This window comes from Scomber scombrus, chromosome 24 (assembly GCF_963691925.1).
Source record: "Scomber scombrus chromosome 24, fScoSco1.1, whole genome shotgun sequence".
NCBI classification, from domain to species: domain Eukaryota; kingdom Metazoa; phylum Chordata; class Actinopteri; order Scombriformes; family Scombridae; genus Scomber; species Scomber scombrus.
In genome coordinates, this window is record NC_084993.1 from 8,722,242 (window position 1) to 8,744,336 (window position 22,095).

The window sequence follows — 22,095 nt, forward strand, 5'->3', positions numbered from 1 at the left end:
GACGGATCACAAGGCCTGTCACGGATGAAAAAAGTATAGTCACGTGTTTCCTTGTTTACTGTATGGAGAGGATGGAGTTAAAGCCTCAAGTGCACCACCGTGTGGTCAAAGATACTACTGCATGCATGAATATTGCATATAGGTAAAAACACAAAGTCTCCTCAACATGTGCAGCTTCTTACTATCAATGCCACCACTACTAATTTAGACTATATAAATGTTTTATAAAGGCAATTGCATATTTCATTTTTATTCCTGTTTTATTTCCATATGACGGAATGGCAATCTATTGTAAACTCTTCTATATATGCATAGTTTCAGCTTTAGACCACCCATTTCCCCCATTGAAAAGACCACTAAACAACAAGCTTCATTACAAATGTTTAATACAGAAATATACAATACAGAATAAACATGTTGATCAATTTGATCAAATGCAGTCATGATGGACATTGTGCAGGAGACCTTAGAGATTCATGACAGTTTGGAGGAGACTGTAAGGTCAGCTCAATATGTTCATTATTATCATACAACAGAGTTCAAAAAATACATTTTAATGTAAACAACAGCACAACCAGGGAGTTTGTCTTCCTCTTGTGATCTCTCATTTCAGTCGCAAGTCGCAATTTCTGAAAGACATAAATGAAATTAGTTATTAATCTACCAAGAGTCAGCAATTATCCTTGAAAAATTCAGGCAATCCTTGCTTGTGAACGCCAGTCAAGCAGCTGGGGTTGTGTGCATTTGTATGCAATTGTGCCTTTGTTTCAGGAAGCGTGCACAAGACTAGGGGCACTAATGTAAAAGCAGCAGGATTTCTATTGTGCACACAACTAGATAACATGTGGGGTCAAAGCCTTTAGGTGCTGGTAACTACACAGCAAGGTGGAATGTGGATTTCTGGGGTACGGGAGAGGCTTCAGATTCTACTTGCCTGGGTACACCTGCCTGGACTGAAGCCTACACAGGGGATAAAGGAGGGAAGGGGGATGTTCTGGTCCCTCGTGCTAGGACAAAAGGAGTTCAATACCTGCAGGGGTTAATACCATGGCCTGCAGCAGGTCAGACAGAGAGACGATGCCCTTCACCACGTCAGCCCTGTCCACCAGGACCAGCCGATGGACCTGGGATAAGGAGGCAAATTATGAGGTAACACAGAGAACACTCTCCTGTATTTCTCTGATCTTGTATGTGAAATCTCTTGAACTCCTGAAGAGGCTAAAAGCTTTTTTAAGGGTCATATCTACCTCAGCACTGACTATACGATCTATGATGATTTCCAAGCTTTCATAGGGATAGCACTTGATCACACCCTCAACAAAACATGAGCGCCTGCGAACGGCCTCCAGCATAGTCATGTCCAGATTGTTGTAATTCTTCTGGGCTGCTAGATTCTGCCACGGAGCAAACACAGATATACCACTTTCTGAACAATTGTCAGTTAACCATACATATAAAAAAATAGAAGAAAACATTATATATCTTGAATAACACCATGTTTCTCTGTAGTACTTACAATCACATCAAATCTTGAGTAGAGTGCCACCACTTTGCCTGAGAAAACAAATTGTTGTGATGCTGTAATATCAGTGCCACTTTACCAATCAACACAAAAAAACACAGCTCTACAATGTATGATTTGGAAAAATGCATTAAGAGCATACCTTGTTCGTTCACCACTGGCAGTGCAGACACCCTCCGTTCCACAAAAATGGAGAGTGCATCGTGAAGTGTTGCTGTTTGCTGAACTGTGGCGATGTTCCTGAAAGTCCCAATTCCAAGCTCCTGGATCTGCTTCTGCATGAACGCCGGCTTCTGAACTTTTTTCCCCTAAAAACATACAAACACTATGGTAGAAGAACACTGGTGCCACAGTCCACATTTGTCTTTTTTATGGCAACATAAAGCATCAGTTAAAAAAGCTCAAGCTTGCTCACAAATATACGAAGGAATTTGAGGATCCTTTTATGGGTCAGAATGTGCAAGACATTTCCAGACTCTGGATCGATGACGGGCAGCCTGTGGATCTTATATTTGAGTAAGGAATAGATGGCATCAAAGAGGCTATGAGGAGAGGAGAGTGGAGACAGAGTTCAATGTAAACTGAGTTCAAACAGTATCAAAGAGTACATCTGAGAGTTTTGTGCACACTCACCTGGCCTCTGGGGAAATACTAATGAGGAAGTGATTGGAATACTGTATGTAGACATCTACACAGAAGAGAGAGAGAGAGAGAGAGCTCTAATGTATATTCACAGAGATGTATAGAGGTAAAATCATTTATCTGTGCTAGTTATTTACTTTGAAATGAATCACCTCTCCATGTTTCGATCTTGTGGTTCTCCAGCTCATGCATTTGAACCTTTAGAGAGAAACCACAATTTCAAGTTATGAGTCAATGATTGTAGATTAAGGACAGGTCAAAATAAACATTGCAACCAAGCAAAACCTGCCATCTTCATGAGGTTTTACAACTAAGTTAGGGAAGAAAGACCACGCCTCGCACCAACCCTATTTCTGCACTAGTAGTATTTAGGCACACCTTATCTGTTTCTTTCCCCTTTGTGTCAGTTTTCATACTGCTGATTGCTTGAAAAGACAACTTTCCTGGTTCCCTATAATCCTTCTGCCACCAGCATTGGTACATCACCATACACCTCCATTCATCCATCCTTAACCCTGATTCTAACTCTCATCAATTTTGTTTTATGACTGCCTGTGGCTTAAAGTAAGATGTGGCATCAACTAATCTGTGTGATTAGGGAAAAACAAAGAATGACATTATAAAATGTATTCATGCTCACCATAGGGGATTTGTAATAGCAATGGAGGATGTTGATGAAGTCTGTAATGGTCAGCATACCTATGAGAGGAAAGGATTTACACTCTCAATATTATAATTCACATAGCGTCAAATACTTTACGATGTCTTTGCTATTAATTCTTTGTCTTACCCACAAATTTCTGTAACTTGCTGTCCCATAGAGGCGCAGCCCTCAAGCCATTTGCCACCAGTGCAAAAAAGGCCTTTTTAACCTTCAGAAGCAGATAAATTCACACAGTCAAGAGTGAGGATTTACAAGCAAGTATTTTTATGTTTCCTTTGAACAGCTGCGGTCTTACTGGTAGCGTGGTATCAAATATAACCAGTTTACAGCTGGTTGGAATGGCATCGTAACAGCGGTGACTTTTCATGAAATTCATGTAGATTTCGGCATCAGCCTCTAGGAAGAGATATCACATATCATAATAACTGGTCACTCCATCTCAATTTGCACAAGATAGACACTGACACATTCATGCATGCACACAAAGTACTTGTATGTGTACACAACCCCAAAGACAAAGATGAAAACACACATGCATGCAAAATTGTTATAATCGTACCTCGTTTCTGTATTTCCTGCTTCTTTCCTCGGAGTGACACCTACAACACAAGTGCAACATTGTGTACATGACATGACATTGCAAAAATAGCTTGAACGCCACAAGGCTGCTCATTTCTTTTGCAATAATAGCTTAAACTTCACAAACACTTGTCATATTCATCCCAAAGTAACATTTCACCTGTGAGGGAGGCTCCATATTTCTCTTGTGTTGCCATGAAAAAGTTTTCAAAACAGCAAACGCAAACTGCTGGTGACTCTGGCTCCACTCAGATCGTTGCGCTTTTCTTCGAAGCAGTTGGGTCTATATTAGGAGCTCTAAAGTGGTATGTGTCAGGCCAGGGTTGCAGGGGAGGGGTAAAAGAGGCTCAAAGGGGGAGGGACTCTCTGGATTGCTTCCTATCTCTGTAAAACATACTCGTCACCTTGCGCTCATGGTTATTTAAAAGGAATGCATTTGCTATCAAGACACGCTCTAAATCTACATTTCAATAATTAGTGCCACCATTCACTAGCTGAACAGGGGAATAGTACACAAGAGATGCAACATGACTTTAGGCATAGAAGTAGCAGCTAATGTTTTATAAATATGGCTTTTATGATTTATCAGGGCGCATTTCCGCTTGCTATTTCAGAAATGAAATGGCATGAACTCTTGGTCTATGTAGAGTAAATGTCAAGGCTACATTCAGTGAAGGTCTGACAGTCCAAACAAGTTGATGGCTGTCAACTTGTGACATTCTTTCAAAAAGAAATCTGTCAAATGATGATTCTGTTAGGCTTTGATTGCTGTTGACACAGATAATTGACAAATGTGATAAAGAAATGCATTCTTTATTAATTCTGAGTTTTTCTACACACTTTTTACAATATTTGCATTTTACACCATGTACAAAATTAAAAGACATCGTGCTTCAAAGTGTATCAAATCCAAATGCTCAGAGCAATTTGTCAAAGGTTCAATTACAAAGTGAATGTCCTGGGGGCCGTGTTACCGTCATTAGAAACAAGGCCGTGTAAAACTGTGAATGTAGCATCAAAATGAATCAACGCTTAACACATTTCTCGTGTTTAAATGATAAACTAAACAATGCAGTAATGATGGAGTGAAACTTCCTGTTGCAATGGAAATGGAGCCAGATGTGCAAATTCCAGACCTCATTAACAAAGTAAGACTGCTGTTAGCCTTTAACATGTTATTTATTAGAACAAGTGCCATTATATTCAAAACTTTCAATTCAGAAACACCAACCAGAAACCAAATAGAAATTGCATGAAACCTCTGGAGTCCATCTCTTTGATACAAACCCTTCTTCCCCTACAAGAATGGGAAACTTAGAGGTAAATCTCTTAATTGTGTTAAAATATTACCCTGTTTTAGGAAATTGGCTTTAAGGTTATGTGTCTTCCTGTTGTCACATAAAAAAATGAATTGAGTACAAAAAGAAAATGACAATTGAATGTTACTTATAATTGGCCAGAGTCAGAGTCGATTTTCTGATTCACATTGGCCAATCACAGTTTCACTGAGGTATGGAGAATTATCTACTTTATGTGTCCTTCCTTTGAGGCTTTCTCCTAAATAAAAAGGGGAAAGTTTACAAGGACAAGAGACAATTCGTTCTTCATATAGAAAGAAACTATCTGGTGTACACCATCAGTACTTGCAGCATACGTGACCAGTTTCTGATGTAAACCTGCATGCATATATGAAAAAGTGTGGTAACAAAAGCTAATATGGATAAGCAATCTTAGACAAAGTAAACTGGTTAAGTCCCTTCTTCTTACAGAGCTCCATCATTTAAAAAAATCCCAACTTTCAGTTAAACTGTGAAACCTCCACACACCTTCATCAACCTGCCAAGTAGCAAATAGCTTTAATATTACAACTGTAATACAAGAACTCAGAACGCACTAATCTCAAAGGCCCTACATCACCATTCCAAAGGTCTGAACTTTCAAACAATAACAGATGTGGGTAGAAAAACTGTTTGATTGCAGCCAAGGAAAACATATCAAATTATCTTCAAATGACTTGTGATCGTCTCTGCAGTAAAAGCATGTTGCAGAGCATTAACTGAACGCTATGGCAACTTACTTATGGCAAATGTATTCTGCAACTGTGAACTAAAGTAAATTTCCACCCTGTGCCTGTATTTTCAGACTCTCACCATGTCTGAAATGAACCACTCCTGCCTTTGCACCTGTATTCAAGATCTGGAAAACGAAACAAAACATAACATGATGTTGTGAAAACAATGCTGGTTTAATTTCCAGAGTTCATCACTACAGGTTGGCAGCAGTGGAGTTTGCCCGTCTCTAGCCGGGCATGAGCAAAGCTTGGGTTTTGTCGACAGGTAACAGAGACTCTGGATGGCAGGGTCCCAGCTTTACAGGGGGAAATACCCCCAGGCGAGAGTTCAGACTCCTGTCTGCGCCTTCAAAGAGGCTGGAGGACAGCCATGGTGCATGATGCTGATTGTTACCAAGGGGCCCATGAACAAAGGGGGTTGAGGTGTTTCTAAGCCCGCACTGAAGTGGAGGGAAGGATGCAAGACAGCCGGGACAGAAGAAAGAGGCAGTAGACCAGGTTTGGGGACTTTCCATCTCAGATTTTGTTTCAGGATGTATGTGACCCATAGAGGCAAGAAGGGAGCCCCAAAGACACAATATGGATGTCTGTGAGGAAGCTGATGGAGGATTTTGTCTGTGGTCCGGGCCGATTCCGAGCGCACCGGTCTGACGGTTCAGACTCTTATTAGCCAGAACGCAACAGGGGACACGATGGGCTGCAGTAGGAGCTTGTGGGTTTAGGTTGGAGGTCTGAAGTTGGGCTGGGCTGATATCAGCTGGAGGTGGAATCAAGGAGTGGCCGGTCCTGGAGAGACTGAGCTGGTGCATCACAGCGCTGGTGGCAATAAGGCCAGCCACACTGGTCAGATAGACGAGCCCGAGCATACAGGATACCTAAAAAATAAAACAAGTTCAAATTTTATCATCAAACATAATACCATAAAAATCCATTACAGTGATGACCCAATTCCCTTTCCATTTTTTTTTTAACTTCATGGTCACGTGGTGTTAAGTTAGAGATTCATATCCTCTCTTCAACTGTAACCTCCTCCTCACCTTGGTAAAGTGCTGGTAGATGGCTGTAAGGGCATTGCTCCATGCTGCCTGCTCCAGCAGCACACAGAGGTCAGTGTAGGTGAACCAGCCCCGTTTCATCCCCTGCCGCTCCGCTATGCTGGGGATACAAAGTTCAGAGACTAGAGTCAGAAATACTATTTTCACAAACACTAGTTATGCTGCTACAGTGTGGATAAAACAGTATTATTAAACCCAATTGTTCCTTAATTTGTTTGGGGGATAAATATTTCTTATGTTGGAAGTTGTACATAGCTGACCACACACCTGCTTTCCAGCTGTTTCAGCATATCGAAGAAGTCATTTGGCTCTGTGAAGAGGCTCCACTCCTACAATATGAGACACAATGGTTGGGATGAAGAACTTGAAACAAACACACGTGCTGGCACACATAAACACACGCAGACTGTCACTTACAATAGCGTTCAAGAAACTCATCTCCAGGTTATTAACAGTTTGGACATCCAGTTTTCCAGCTGCTCCCCACTCATCGTTGAAAACCTCTTCTTCCTCCCCTTCATCATACAGGTACTTGCTGGCAACCATCTAATCCAAGGTGAGAAATCAGTGCGTTTTTCAATGCAATATCATAACACACACAATGATACTCATTTCAGAGATCAGCGGTAGAGCCCCAATAATAGACTGGAAATATAAAGAATAAGCTGCATTCTGAAGTGAACAGTGAACATGCTCAAAATAACACAGTGACACCTTTAGACTGTCTTTTCAAACACATACCATGGAGATCAGGAAGAGGTCAGAGGAGGAGATCTTTTGTAGGTATTCAGGGTTTCTATGTCGGAGCCTTTCTATGTAAACTAGAGCCAGCATCATGGCACATGGAGAGATGCAAGCCTCCCTAAAGAGAAAAAATTAAGTGGTTTCACAATCATCATTATTTGTCAAGAAAGTTTGCGCATACAAGTTATTTGACTCTGGTTTAGTGGCTCTCAATGCATTCACACACAACACAACACTCTTCAGAGATATTCAAGGAATGTCTATATACAGGTGAAACCATTTCTGTGAACTCTAAATGAGATTTAAATAGTGCAAAAAAGTGAAGAGTGCAAGGAGTGCTGAGATAAAAAATGTAATGGTAACAAAAAATGTGATGTTACTTTATATACATACACTAGGTGGTTATACACAGCCTGTTCAAATATGAAAAATGAACTTGTTTGAGATGTACGACTCTTTACACAGTCTTATGTTTAGTTCCTATAAGAATGTATAATCTATGTGCACAAACCTGGCAACATGAGCGGCATACTTCTTGTGGAGTTTTCGTATTGGGCTCGGTGCAGACTTTTGGAAGATTTCGACGGCAATATCTGAAATAACATAAAGCAGAGACACAAAGGTTGACTCCCGTGTGATTGCATTTATCTACTAAAGTCTGCAAGTCAACTCTGAACATATTCCACGCAAGTGACTGGCATAAATTGTATTTTACTTTAATTTTTTGTACTCTTTATTTGTTAATTGTGATAACTTACAATGGGTACTTCTCAAAGAAAGAAAAAAAGAAGGTAAGTAGTTCAAAATAACTATTGCATATCCCCCTCCCCACATCCCAATATCCCAAATTAAGAAATAGAAAAACGGACTAAGAGGTGAAAGAAAAAAAGGAAATAAACAATTAGTGGCAACAACAGTAGTAGCAATACATTTGATCAAGTTCAAATTAAGCATGACATTATAAAAGATAAGCTTGCACACATTTTAAGTTGTTTTGTCAACACTTTTTTCAAGTAAAAACATCCTATATTTCTTATGAACGTGCATCTTTATACCTTTTTAAAACATAAACGCCTTCTTAAACTCACCTGTAACGGGGCAAGAGAGGGCATCTAGAGAGACGTCTTTATCCAGGCCATAATACAGTCGCTTTCTCACTCTCTCGGACAACTTCTGGTGTCCAGGAAGAAACTGTAAACAGGAACAGCTGTATTAGCACTTTTGACTGACGCTAGCTACAAACGCAGCAATATGTTCAGCTATGCCTTTTACTATCGTACACCAATTACAATTACAAATCGATAAACAGTGAATAATAGTCTAATGACAATAACTACTGTATAACATTAGCTAACGTTATCTATATAAGCTAACTTAGGCCTTCCGCTGGTTGTCGTAAAGTGATCGTATTTAACATTGATACTAGCTTATAAACGTCCCTACGTTAGTTTTAGGTGCTTGTTCGCTTTATTTATTTAAAAATGTTAGCTTTGGTGCAAAACGCTTCGCAACGCAACTTTCGCCCCAAACGGGAACACAGTGTTACCAAACGTCAGCTAGCAGGCTAACGCGCCTAGCGTTGGCTTAAATTAGCTGCCTTAGTTTGACCTGGCTTGGTGTTAGCACAACAACATACCGTGAACTCCTGGAAGTCCGAAAACTGAAAAGTCTTTTCGTTAAATAAAGCGTCGAAATCCATGTCTACTTTAGGTTCAACATTAGTCAGCCGAGTGGTGAAAAGACGACTGTTGCTTGGCCTGGAAGCGCTCAATTAGCAAAACACGCCCTTACCAGGGACCTTTCCGTACCCTAGGATGGCAATGGAATTTTCTGCGTAGACCCGCCCTACTCTGCCTCTGATTGGCTCTTGCTCTGATCAATCTTATGCGTCATGCCTAGAGCCCTAAACACGGCAAAGAGTATTAGCCAATCAGCAGTGTCACAAAGTAGGCGACTACGGCGGGTCATTCCGTCACTATCCTAGGACTTTTTTTTTTTACATAGGACAGTGACGACTGAAGCCTCCAGATATGTGCCTCCTTCGAGACATAACAGTTACACACGACGGCGTATTAGGGCTATATATGTTTAAAATAAATAAATAAAAATACTGACCTGGAGGAGGGGGGTTAATATTTCGAGAAAAAACTCACAAATTTGCCAGAAATAAACTCACAAATTTGCCAGAAAAAAAACCGGCAAATCTGTGAGTTTTGTCTCGAAATATAACCTCTCCTCCTCCAGGTCAGTATTTTATTTGATTTTATACACATATGGCCCTAATACACCGTCGTAGTTACACAACAGTTGTTGACGCGAAGAATTTTTTTTATGATGAAGTTTCTATGAAAGTTGAAAAGTTGTATTCATATTTGCGCACTGAGATACAATATTGTTTTATAAGATTACGAGAATAAAGTCGTAATTCTACAACAAAATGTCATAATATTGTAATGATAAAGTTGTAATTCTCTTACAATGGACTGACAAACGTCAGTCTTACAATAGTCACTTCTCAAAAAATGAAAAAAGGGTCAAACAACTTTACAGTATCTACTGTGTACCCCAACATCTCAAAGTAAGAGACAAGAAAAAAGGAAAATCAAGCCAAATACTTAAGTTGAATTTCTTTCCAATGAATGTACTAAACCATGCAGCTCTCGCTATTCTTCACGCCTACTTTAATTCAATTAACAGCTTTCTTTATAACAGCATATTGCATATGGGCATCATGCAATAACATTCAAAGACACAAACTCAAAAAAATCTTTCTGTGAATCAAAATAAGTCATACACCACTCATTAATGTCATTCACATCAAGCCTTTACAGTACACATACACATTGCTGTTGGCATGAACAACCACCACTTATCATGTCAGACTGCTAGTTTTGACAGTAAGATGTGGTGCAATGTTTTGTTCAATCACTCTGACATAAACTGCAGAAAGCATATTCTGCAGCCTCAACACGATTTTATATAAAGTGGACAAGAAGTTGTGATATTTCTATTTTACAAACACCTGGAAACACCTTTATTGTTTATAAGTCAAGACAAAACAGAATATTTACAAATTGTAGTAATAATGAACAATACCATTCTTTGAGGTAGATTTAAGAAATAAAATTATAATTCAGAAATTGATTGTATTACTTATAAATGCATCTCATGAGAATAATGGTTGGTATTACTGCAGGATATTTAGTTTGATGGTACACATTTAACATGTTATTGCAGCAAAAACACAGATCTATAACTTTATTGATGGCTCAATTATATCCATGTAACAACTTAAAATGCCTGATGTGAGAAAGGTCTCTTGTCTAGAACTGCAGAGAACAGGCAGACATGGAGTTTAGGCATTTGTGTAAATCAGTGCACCTAAAAAGGTTTTTAATTTTAAAAAAATGCCATATTTTCTCTTAAATTGTGTATTCATTAATTCTCAACAACAATTTAGAAGACACAGCAATCAGATAAACAGACCCCACATTACCTTAATGATCAAATCTAGACATACATAAATAACAGCACAGCTCAGAAACCAACTACCAAAAACATAGAAAATTAAAACAAAGTCCCTGGCAGTTTGTATACGGATCCATTGTCATTCATATATTATTCAGTTTTCAGTCATTAGCCTCTCAATTACACAAGATGCCGTGTTCAGCCTCTAATAAGAGTCTTCCATTCCCTTACTTCTTGCACTGCTCCCTTTTGTATCTTTAAATAATTTAAGACCCAGGTCATAGATTATTTTAAAGATACAATGGGGACATAAATGGCCAGTTCACAGACAACCAGACAGCTTAAACTAATTAAAAATTAATAAAAAAGGTATAAAGACAAACATAATGAAAAAAGATGGCATAACTCCTTCAATAATAATAATACTAACAAAAAAAAATTGTAACAATAATAATATTCCAACAACTTCAGGTTCTACAAGTTTAAACACTTCAGGGTGTAATCCTGAAGAAGCCATGAGCCAACATGTTTTCAGTCTTCAGTGTCATTATGTAGTTCTTCAAAAAAGATTAAAGCCATAATAAGTATCTGTATCTGCTTTGGGTATAACCTTGGGTATAACTTTGTGGATAAAGACTGATGTCTTTTAATACATTTAGACTCTTCAGGAGTGTTTGTTACTCAGTTTTTTAAGGCAGAATCTATTGTCTCTTTGACATCTCATTGCACATTCAGTTTTAAACCTAAAAAAAAAATAATAACACAAAATGTTTTTAACATAACTGAGTGTTCCATGATGCTGAAGTCATTTATCAACTTTAAAAAGGTGAGGGATATATAAAATGTAGAGTTCTCTTACAAAACTAAACAAAAAAATATACATTCAGTGGCCGTGGCCTGAAGAGGCTGATGGTGGCTGCAGTTTCTCAGAATTGCGGTCTTTGGCTTCAGTGTCTGACGCAGAATCCACATCCATGGCTTGCTGCTGATTCATCCACATGTCTGCATACAGGCCGCCCTTCAGTAGTAACTCCTCATGTCTTGGATGGAGAGAAAGTGAGTTACTTACAATTCAGGGAACAATTTTTGCATGGCTATCAGTATCTAATTCAGAGCAACAGGCACACACTTACCCCCCTCGCTCAGCAATCCGACCATCATTGATAACCAGAATCTGGTCTGCTCCGATGATGGTGGACAACCTTTTATATAAACAAAAACAGGTCAGACACAACTCATTGAAAAAATCACAGATTATATTGAACATGTTGAAACTTTTAAGAAAAAAAGCTTGATTATCTTTTACCTGTGAGCTACAACAACTGTTGTACGGTTAACACAGACTTTAGCCAGTGAGGCCTGGATGTTGCGTTCTGTCTGTGTATCTAGCGCAGATGTGGCCTGCAGAGAGACAGTATGTTTTAAAATTGGAAATTAAAACAACTTTGGTCATTCAAAGTTGATTAGTAGTGGAACAAGTTAATCAACATGTTTACTGCTGATTCATAAATATGATATGAAAACAAGTCAACAAAGGGCCAATGTCTTCCGAGGCTTCAGAGCAGATCATGAAAGGGCGTGACACTTATGTATTTGCTGGCCTAGTCAGATACCATTAATCCATCTTAAATCTCACCTCATCCAGCAGGATGATCTGTGGCGCTTTGAGGATAGTTCTGGCTATAGCCACCCTCTGCTTCTCTCCTCCACTCAGCTTCAGACCTCTTTCACCCACCTGAGTATCATAACCTGCCAGAGAAAAACACAGGTAGATGGTAAAAATTTTTTTTTGCAATATAGGAGATCTCACAGTTGCTTTAAATCAAACTCACAATGCTGAATAACACTGAAGATTTCAACTTTACATTACCTTCAGGGAAAGTCATGATTTTACTGTGGATATCAGCAGCGATTGCAGCCTCCTCCACCTCCCGGTCGCTTGCAGAGATGCGACCGTAGCGAATGTTGTCCCGGATGGCGTTGTTGAAAAGCACAGTATCCTGGGGAACCACGCCAATATGAGCTCGCAGAGATGTCTGCTTCACCTGAGGAAACACAATAAAGACCAAAATAATCACTAATCGTAATTGTCCATATTGTGAAGTTTATTATGTTAAATTGAATTGAAAATGTATCACAGGAGACATAGTTTGAACTCTAATTTCATTTATGAATCTGAGGTCTGTGTACTGGCTCTGGTGTCCAAACACTTACTTTTGATATATCCTGGCCATCGATGCGAATGCAGCCTCCGTGAATGTCATAGAAACGGAAGATAAGTCGAATGATAGTGCTCTTTCCAGACCCTGATGGTCCCACCTGAGGAAATCAACAGGAAAACAGCTGATGGTGCAGTCTTAACAGAGAATACTTTAACACAGGTAGTATAAGTGAGCAGAGGGGAAAATATCTTTTGACTTAAATATGTTCCTCAGACTAACCAATGCAACTGTCTGTCCAGGCAGCACAGTGAAGGAAACATCCTTGAGGATCTCCTTGCTGTAAAACAGTACAGAAATGTTAAGTACTGGGTCATTTTCTTTGAATTCTAACCAGGCTACCCAAACAAATGCCAACCAACCCATTTGTGTAGCTGAAGTAAACATTCTCAAACTCCACTTTTCCTAGTTTATAGAGAAGATTCCCTGCATTTACTTCATCTTTCACCTGTATGAGGGAACAAAGATAGCAAATTTAAAAAAAAAAGTGGATCATAATAAAGTACAGATAAAACATTGGTCAGTTTCAAATGTACCTCTTCCTCCTCTTCAAAAAGTTTGAACATGCATTCCATATCAATGAACGAATTCTGGATCATTCTGCAGTAAAAACAAGAATCAGCAGTTAGCAACAAAGACAATAGTCAAAGTATACAACCGGTGTTGAAAAGCTAATTTAGCCCAAATATGAACTTGAACAACCACTCAGAAATTATTCAGGTTCATTCTCAAATTATAAATGAACAACAGTTAAGAAGCCTAAAGGCACTTTAAGCTTGTGTGTGCCTCTTCTTACCTGTAGTAGGTGCCAAACCAGTTGAGGGGGGTGTACAGCTGGATGATGTAAGTACCAAAGAGAACATAATCTCCAACCTGGGAAAAAGGATTTTTTTAATGATCAAATTGAATGGTAAACTTCAAACCAGAATTCTTGTTCTTAGAAAATTAGCAGTTTCATTTCAGCATAACAATACCTGAAATTTTCCTTCAGTCACAAAGTAGGCACAGAGCAGAGAGCCGGCCAGCAGGCCTGATCCGATGATTAAGTTCTGCGTTTGGTTGAGGAAGGCCAGGGTTGCCTGGGTCATCCACTCTGACGCCTAAAGTAGAAGAGCAGCAGAACAATAAGACACAGACAACATGCTACCAAAATATAAACCTTTCACTTGATGCAGACCAGAAGTTGTTTATTCCAGCTCCAAAAGAGCTGTCAAAATAAACAGGGAATGTATTTTCCTTGCTGGAATCAACTGTTATTTTCATATTTTTTTTCTTCTCTTTGTTTTGAAACCAAAGCTGAAATAAATAATCATCTTTCCTGGAGGGTTTGGCCATCTGCTGCTGGTCAACTTGCTAATTTGCTTCCACACAGCATCTTGTGCAGCTTGGTGCTGGACAGATGGAATGTGTAGTTTTCCTACAGGTTTGTTTTGAGTTCTGTCAGAGTAAGCAGACCAACATGGTCTTCTAGTGGTAAATATTGCATTCATTATTGTGCTAAACTAAAACAGAGGAAGATGTGGGCACAGTTTAGGCTAGATCTGTAATCACTTAATTGGTTGTTATCATTAATAAACACCTGTGACTTACCTGATATTTTAGGATGGCATCCTCATAACGGCCAACCTCATAGTTCTCTGCATTGTAGTATTTTACCTAATAAAACAGACAAAAAACACAATAAAGTTTCACATCTCAAGATATCTTGATGAATCAATACAGGCAACAAAACATTTCATGTACCGTCTCAAAGTTTAACAAAGAGTCCACAGCTTTGGACTTGGCATTGTTGTCCTGCAGATTCATGTCTCGTCTGTACTTGGTTCTCCATTCAGTGATGATGATGGTCAGAGCTGGTGGAGACACAGTATCAGAAGGCAATCAGAAATCTTGGCTATGCTCAACTTTTTAAATCGTTAATTAAACTCAGTTGAACTTGACAACATCACAGCTGGTATTACAGAAATGTGTTCAGTGTGAGCTACTTACTGAGGTACAGGGCCATGCAGATGAAGACAATAAGGCCAAACCATGCGTTGAAATAGGTGATGAAGTAAACGATGGAAATGACGATGTCAGCAATGGTTGGGAAGATGCTGAACACTATGTAGCTGTGGGAAAATACAGATAGTTAATTTTCTATTCAAATTAAAATAGGAGAATAAAAAAAGAAACAAACATGGATTCTGAAAAGACCCTTATCCATTATATTTAGTGCCATCTTACCTGAGCAGGCTGTTAATGGAGGAGGTGCCACGGTCAATGCTTCTCAACACATCGCCTGTTTTGCGGCCCAGATGCCAACGCAGGGAGAGGGAGTGCAAGTGGGCAAACAAACGCACCTGAACCACACGGTTGGTGTACTGCTGCACCCGGATCCACAGGAAGGAGCGCAAGTTACTGATAAACCCAGATGCACCTGGGAGGAGGCGATGACAATGCGGAAAGTTATCAATGTGCAGTATCTTGCAGAGCCTTTATCTACTACAGAGCTCATTGTCATGAATCTAAACGTACCTGCTCCTCCGCCCTGCATGAACTTGAGAAAGACATAGATGATCACTGTAGTGGCCAGAGTGTGCCAACTGCTGCCATCAGTCAGTTCATTCACTGAGAGAGGGAGAAAGGTTAATTAGAAAAAAGTCAGAGGGTCAGGTATTTAAACAAGACATGACATATGATAAGAAAATTCCTGAAGGTGCTCTGTGACACCAGGATATTTTATATATTTTATATTTCTCTCTGGCCCTCAGGAGGCTCTAAGCTATCAGGAGAGGGATGTTTCAATTTCATCACATCACATACCCTAAGGTAAAGTGCATGTTGAACTTAATGAGACTTCTGAGGCTTTTGGTTTGTGGCTCAGGCTTGATGCAACAACATAGATGCAGTAACAGGCCTTTTAACTTAATAAGAAGCTGTGAAATTAAATTAACATTTGAGTCTACAAGGCTAGGTAAAAAGATGTGTCACTCACCAATATTTTTGTTATAAATTGGTACAAAGACATTGATAGCCCTCTCGACTCCCAGCAGGCCCAAACAGAAGACGACCAGCATCTGGAGGAAGAGGTTGCCTCGGGGCCACATATATGGCAAAAGCAGACGGACCTTCTTCCAGAAACCCTGCCAAGTAGACTGGTTCTCGTCTGTTGTCCCGAGCAGGCTCTGAGATTGAGAAATATATTAACACAGTACTGGGTTTTCTATAACAGCAGAGAGTAATATCTGAGAGGTGAAACTTATCACATATCTTAAAAAGATATTTCAGATCAGGGGAAATTGTAAATGCATAAGTACCTGACCACTCTGTTCTACATCCCGCTCATCTTCATTTATCAGTAACATGTATGGTCTCCGTGGCAACCCGGGAGCTTTGAGACCAATGAAGAAGAGCAGCCCCGTGCCAACATATCGCATCAGCCACAGAGCAAACTGCACCTGAGGGGTTCAGAGACAATAACAACAGAATAATATGGATGCAAAACAGTTGCACAGCATGTGATATTGGAGAGATGCAAATTTAAAGATTTAATTTTACAATTTGATTCCATGAGATAAGTGCATTATTATAAAATGAACAAGCTTTTGAGGGACTAATGATATACAATTTACTATAGGAAATAATATTATGTTTATTCCAGGTTACTGTTAAAATGGGGGATTTAGACTGATAATGAGGAACCACATTGAGTAAAACACAGGACAACTTTTTGAGGAGTGCAACTGTATATTACAAAACAGCATTTCAATTAAGGACAGATAACATAACTCATATACTCAATCCACCAGAGAAACCAGTTCCATCACTTTGTATCATGCTGACAGTCCCTCTGGCATAGATCTAGTTCACTATTTATGTAACTGTTATTCAAGCAGCGTAATCAAGTGTAGTAAAACTGCCATATTTTTTTTTATACTATGAATAATAAAGGACAGTTGAAGGGCTAACAATTACATAACCACAAGGTGTGACTTCTGCAACTGACTGACTGGGAGGGACAAGATTTTGTCTTATGATTTGATTGGTTAACAGTGTATCTTTTGGGATGTGAAAGTCCGACTGGTGCAATGACTCAGCAAAAGAGGGCAGTATGTCTCACACTACCATAAGTGTTATGCATTGCTGATTGCCTTTATAAACTGGGTGGGTGTATTGTTATGTTTTAAAGGAGACAGGCTGGTTAGCTTTCATTGCAGTGACTTTAGACACACTTAGCTTTTATAAATAACCAACCTTTGGCCCATTAAACTGTTAAATACACAACACTGACATTATAAAATATGAACAGAAATTGTAGTTTTGTTCAGTAGCGTATAGTAGTGTTTTTAACATGATGTAGAATAAGGGCACTCTATTTGTACATTCTTAAATCATACAATCAACATTAGAGAAATAAAGTTCACCAAAAATGAACAGGAATGGAGATAAACTTATTTCAACTTGAACAAAACTGCTTTAGGTGCACTATACAATATACAATATTTTGACCAAACCCTGTCTGGAAATAGTTCATAATACCACATACAAACTGTAGTCAGGCATAGCCAGGCTTAAATTACAATTTGAGTTGTAAAAGTATCCTCAAGTGTGTAAGGCCTGCAACATGGATAGTTAAGTTCTTTTTTTATAAGCTGATATTTAAAAAAGCTCAAACAAGATCTCTCACCTGCTGTTTGTTGTTCTCAAGGCTCCACCACCAGTGAGGACTGTACCAGGAGACGAAAGCCAGGTTCTCAGCTGAGAATGCCACAGCCCAGAACAGCAGAAGAGCTGCACTGTGGCCCCTAGTCCGGTCCATCACCAAGACCCTCCGTCTCTCCACCCTGAGCAAGGCAATAGCCCAGACCCAGCCCAGTGCAGAAAAGCAGCCGTACAGCACGACATAGCCTGGGAGCTCTGCTCCAGTCGTAGCTTGCCACACTAACCCACTCAGAAACTGGACAAGGAGAAGGATGGAGATGGCCTGCTGGAGGCCGTATAGGCGAGAGCGAGGGATAAACTTGGGTTCCATTGCTGTGCCATACTTCTGAAAGCATATGCAGTGGATGGTGCCGAGGAAAAAGGCGATAGTCAGAAGGACCGAAGGGACCAGTGTGAAGTAGAAGCAGGGGGAGATGCCTTCATCCACCCAGGTGTGGGAGATAGAGGTATTGGCCTCACAGAAGCTCTTCACCAACCCCATGGCTGCAGCTGGGAAGAGACAAATCATTGTTATAGATTTTAAATATGCTGAACTACAATTATGTTTGTTTTCTTTATATGGTATATGTTTTTAATGCTGTAGTGTTTTGAGATTCTCTGCAAATTAAATATTAAGTCTAAATATAGCAGCTTAGATGCCTAAAAGACTGTGCAGCTTTGACTTAAATGTACAACAAACTAAAATAGGGCATTATAAATGAAAAATATACTCCAAACAGTGCAGTTGTCCCTCTCTATCAGACTCAGCAAGCTATTGCTATATTAGGCTCCATTGGCACCTAAGGTTGCTGACCTGGTTCACTATTGCTCCTGATTTAGCTGCTAGTTATTAATGAACATCACAACACCCATACGCCACATATGACCAAAGTGTGCGGGCACAACCGTTTACAAAAACACTTCATATGATTCAATGATTGCATAAAGCTAGTGGTATACCTTCTCTCACATAATACACATTGAGAACTTAAAGAGACAACAGACTAAGCCTGAGGCTCTAACACTATTCATGTATTTTGGATGGTGTAGAGCCCCAGTAGCACAGTGTTGTTCTCTGTATTATTACCTTGTTTGCCAGGCGGATGCAGTCAACTCCACAGGTACTTGAACGCCACTTGTCAACAACAGAGGTTATAGGCTAGAAAACTGTTAGCTATCAGCTATCTTAGCCAGCTATACAAAGCTTTAACACACACAAAAACTTACACCGTGACTGAATAGTGAGCGCATAAGTGGTATATAGCTGAGTGTCTCTCATAACTCTCTTCTATTGTGTGAACTCATGCTGCTAGGGTGGTTGTCCTTGTAGTGAGCATGTTAAACAGCAGCTATCCATGACGCTAGGTGCAGTTACATAGATAGGGGCAGCCAGAGCCCTAACATCGCGAGAGTTTAATACGAACCATAACAGTACCCCAACATCGCGATAATTAGAGAGCCCTTATCATCCATGACTTAGCAATTTCGCAGCCGGCACTTTATAGTTGCACAACAGTGTTTGACTCATTGCCTGAACCTCAGCGACCCCCAGAGGACAAAAATGGAGCTGACTCAGGGACAAAAGGGTGCAATATGTAAAACAAATAAATTAAAATAAATTAAAAAAGGAGGACATTTTCAAGTTTTTGCTTGAGTAAAAGTACATGAGTATGATCAGCAAAAAGTACTTGTAAGTAAAGTGAAAATACTCCTTGCGCAAAATGGCTCTTCACATTGATTCTTTTATCAAACTGAATATATTTTTTAAAGATGCATTAACATGTTAGCAACATTTTAATGTTGTTCAACTACTTCATATACTGTTGGGTTGTTTAATTAATTACAATGCTTGATATTTGACTTGGTGATCATATGATTTGCATTAAATCTTTATTCCAAAAATAGGGTAGTCTGAAGGTAGAAATAAGCAGAAATATAAACTAATATAAAATGGAAATACAACAACAAAAACAGATAAATTGCAATTATTAGTACAGTACTTAATTAAATGTTACATTACACCAATGACAATTAAATGCAATCAATATGCAAGTCAATGAAAAAGAACAATGATAAGCCCAATGTGATCTTGTTTAACTTAAAGAAAATAAAATAATGCACCTTGGTTTGTGTCAACTTATAAAAAAAACCCTAAAAACTCTGATACTGAAATTTTTGTCTTTTTTTCATATTTTTTCTGTCTTTCTGTTGATATTTGCTTTTATTACTTATTTATTTACCTCTAATCCAGTCCTTTTTATATTATTATCTTGTATGATGGGCTAACCTACAGCAGAAAACATTTCACTGTCATTATTTGCACTATGTGTTTATGCATATGTGACAAATAAAAAGCCTTAAACTGTATTAAGCCAATTTCTGTCACTTACAACACAATTTAAATGACATGCACATCATAAACCAAGCGTCAACCCAGGCACATCTCTGACTGACACAACTCTAATTTAAAGCTGTATGAAATCTCTGATCAAACAGTACAATGGGAGCTTGCAATGTTACAAACTGACCAGTAGATGGCAGTGAATACAAAGATATGATCAAAGAAAAACACTGTAGACAGCAGACTAATGCAGGAACAGTAGTTCATAAAGCAACTATGACCATACATACAGGTGGCAAGAAAAACTCAGGAGATGGAACATAACAATGTAACATAATGGCATGTTATTAATTGCTAATGGTGTATAATTTTACTGCTGTATTAAAATCAGTGAATGTGTGATAAATTACATTATAGCCAAGTGTGCCTCTTCCACTGAAAAGAGTAATTTTCTAAGTCAAAGGCACCTATGAAGAACATCATCTCTCAGTGACAAGGGGTTTAAGTTAAGAGCTTTTTCCATCAAACTGTAAATTCAGGATTTAGTAAAAAAAATTTAAAGAAAGAAAGAAAGGAAGTGACTCAAAAGCCAGCTGTCACACCTACCTCCCCCCAATAAGGATAAATAAAAGACTCTTCAGAAGAAAGTATCTGCGTATGTACCTGCATGTGAAAGAAGAAGAAAGAAAAAAGCATATCCCCGATGGAGTGTGTGCATAAGAAACTGAGCTTGTGATGTTTTTGTGAGCCTCCACACACACATGCACACACACAGAACACAGGCTGGGATGGAAAAAGGGGTAAATCTTATCATTTAGAGCCTTCACAATGGGCATAAAGAGCTGTTAATCTGCTTCATCTCCCCGGTTCTTTTGTGAGAGTGGAAATGGACCTTCTGTCCATCGGCTGGTTGTCACTCGGCTCTTTTGTCCCTCAGTGGATGTGATGGCCTGCCCATCACAGCCCTCATCTCTTTCCCCTTTTGTGGGCGACCCTACCACAAGCATATAGCCTCAGCTGGAGCCCTATAAGTCCGTTAGGTGTGTCTTTTCTTGTATTCAATCCCACCTTTTCTCTAATTCTCCTTTACGATTCTTTGTTCTCCGGAGTCTGCCTGACACATATGGATGGTAACAGGCGGGGATAAGATGGATGTGTATGCCAATCTAATCCCTTGATTTAGTGAGAAAAGAATGTTGGTGGTGTTTGGAATGCTACATCCAATCTCATTAGTAGTAAGGCCGATCAATAAAGCTTTCGGTTCTGCTGAATGTAGTATTCACTGAAGGATTGGGCTTTGTGAATTCAGTTCTTACCACAGGCTTACAGGCTGATGACCTTTGCTACCTTTAATACTCACAAATCACCCATGATCTATTGTGCGGACGGAACTGCAATCAAGCGCGTAGACAGGATGTTCATAAAGGAGAGTTGAGCTGGCAAGTGTGAGTGCTGTTGAGCATGGCACTGAATTTACAGCAGCTTACATTTTAAAGTAATATTTTTGCTAGGGGTAAAACATGACTTCATATTCAGTGAGGATAAATAAAGACAGCCCTGGTGTAATTTATATCGTTAAACATCAACCATATGTGGGGTGATTTTAACATCTATATTCAGGCCATGACTTCACCCAGTTTTTGAAGAGAGGTTTATCTGCCAGAGACCAACCCACAGTTACAATCCCATTCAGAATTTCCTGGAAAAAACGAGTGCCAGGTTCTTGTTTTAGAAGACCGGTCTAGACTCTTCCTTTGAGCCACATGCTCTGTCTGCGCCAGAATAGGATTTCTCCATTCAGGAAGTTTTCAACCTGTTTCGTCATTGTGGCGCTTGTATGCTTGCTTTCTGAGTGAAAAAACTGACCACCTACAATTTTGTGGTGAGTTAAGGCACGCTCAGCTACCAGGTTTTCTGTGAAGGGATAAGATGCTCTCATTTTTTGAGCCCAAGTGGAGTCGATGACCTCCAGCTCAAGAGATGTTTGAAAGAGCTTTCCACTTGGAAAGACTTTGCACTTGGCCTCCTGAGCTTGACATTGTATCTCTGAGTTTGAGCTTTAACTGTCCGACCCTGCCAGCCCACTGAAAGCAGTTCAGCCACCTTT

General features: G+C 39.4%; 3 protein-coding genes across 6 annotated transcripts; all 3 read right to left on the reverse strand.

Moving 5' to 3' along the window:
• Window positions 1-369: 369 nt before the first annotated feature.
• prkag3a (protein kinase, AMP-activated, gamma 3a non-catalytic subunit) lies at window positions 370-3,689 on the reverse strand. Of its 4 annotated transcripts, none has more exons than XM_062445536.1 (13): window positions 3,568-3,689; window positions 3,388-3,427; window positions 3,124-3,224; window positions 2,955-3,036; window positions 2,805-2,863; window positions 2,317-2,362; window positions 2,156-2,210; window positions 1,938-2,064; window positions 1,665-1,830; window positions 1,517-1,554; window positions 1,248-1,394; window positions 935-1,124; window positions 370-629 (listed from the first exon to the last, which is right to left on the reverse strand). In XM_062445536.1, exons 1-12 carry the CDS (start codon window positions 3,583-3,585, stop codon window positions 1,008-1,010), a joined length of 996 nt encoding a protein of 331 aa, XP_062301520.1. In that variant the 5' UTR covers window positions 3,586-3,689; the 3' UTR covers window positions 370-629; window positions 935-1,007. The 4 variants fall into 4 exon arrangements, with proteins under 4 accessions (XP_062301520.1, XP_062301519.1, XP_062301517.1 ...); XM_062445535.1 differs by having other exon boundaries at window positions 1,031-1,124; window positions 2,302-2,362; XM_062445533.1 differs by having other exon boundaries at window positions 2,302-2,362.
• Window positions 3,690-4,204: 515 nt separating this feature from the next.
• cnppd1 (cyclin Pas1/PHO80 domain containing 1) lies at window positions 4,205-9,064 on the reverse strand. Its single transcript, XM_062414797.1, has 8 exons — window positions 8,914-9,064; window positions 8,366-8,468; window positions 7,789-7,870; window positions 7,275-7,395; window positions 6,951-7,079; window positions 6,801-6,862; window positions 6,516-6,633; window positions 4,205-6,353 (listed from the first exon to the last, which is right to left on the reverse strand). The coding sequence occupies exons 1-8, from the start codon at window positions 8,974-8,976 to the stop codon at window positions 5,706-5,708; spliced, it is 1,326 nt and encodes a 441-aa protein (XP_062270781.1). The 5' UTR covers window positions 8,977-9,064; the 3' UTR covers window positions 4,205-5,705.
• A 1,191-nt stretch (window positions 9,065-10,255) lies between these two features.
• On the reverse strand, window positions 10,256-18,975 carry abcb6a (ATP-binding cassette, sub-family B (MDR/TAP), member 6a). Its single transcript, XM_062445532.1, has 20 exons — window positions 18,735-18,975; window positions 17,634-18,157; window positions 16,264-16,404; window positions 15,942-16,131; window positions 15,482-15,574; window positions 15,191-15,383; window positions 14,954-15,075; window positions 14,708-14,817; window positions 14,555-14,620; window positions 13,939-14,064; window positions 13,761-13,837; window positions 13,501-13,564; window positions 13,327-13,412; window positions 13,187-13,244; window positions 12,960-13,064; window positions 12,616-12,790; window positions 12,382-12,494; window positions 12,052-12,146; window positions 11,879-11,947; window positions 10,256-11,785 (listed from the first exon to the last, which is right to left on the reverse strand). The coding sequence occupies exons 2-20, from the start codon at window positions 18,147-18,149 to the stop codon at window positions 11,629-11,631; spliced, it is 2,556 nt and encodes an 851-aa protein (XP_062301516.1). The 5' UTR covers window positions 18,150-18,157; window positions 18,735-18,975; the 3' UTR covers window positions 10,256-11,628.
• Between the last annotated feature and the right edge of the window lie 3,120 nt (window positions 18,976-22,095).

What these genes read in the sequence shown, in the direction of transcription:
- prkag3a (XM_062445533.1), bottom strand. An exon ending in TATTTGATACCACGCTACCA is followed by an intron (nt 3,037 to 3,123) that starts GTAAGACCGCAG and finishes CTGCTTCTGAAG; the next exon opens with GTTAAAAAGGCCTTTTTTGC. An exon ending in GCTATTACAAATCCCCTATG is followed by an intron (nt 2,363 to 2,804) that starts GTGAGCATGAAT and finishes TTCTCTCTAAAG; the next exon opens with GTTCAAATGCATGAGCTGGA.
- cnppd1 (XM_062414797.1), bottom strand. Translation starts at nt 8,976, where the DNA reads ATGGATTTCGACGCTTTATTTAACGAAAAGACTTTTCAGTTTTCGGAC. An exon ending in TATGCCGCTCATGTTGCCAG is followed by an intron (nt 7,396 to 7,788) that starts GTTTGTGCACAT and finishes TTTTCTCTTTAG; the next exon opens with GGAGGCTTGCATCTCTCCAT. An exon ending in CTGAAACAGCTGGAAAGCAG is followed by an intron (nt 6,634 to 6,800) that starts GTGTGTGGTCAG and finishes TTGTATCCCCAG; the next exon opens with CATAGCGGAGCGGCAGGGGA.
- abcb6a (XM_062445532.1), bottom strand. Translation starts at nt 18,149, where the DNA reads ATGGGGTTGGTGAAGAGCTTCTGTGAGGCCAATACCTCTATCTCCCAC. An exon ending in TGACTGAAGGAAAATTTCAG is followed by an intron (nt 13,838 to 13,938) that starts GTATTGTTATGC and finishes CCTTTTTCCCAG; the next exon opens with GTTGGAGATTATGTTCTCTT. An exon ending in AATCATGACTTTCCCTGAAG is followed by an intron (nt 12,495 to 12,615) that starts GTAATGTAAAGT and finishes TTTCTCTGGCAG; the next exon opens with GTTATGATACTCAGGTGGGT.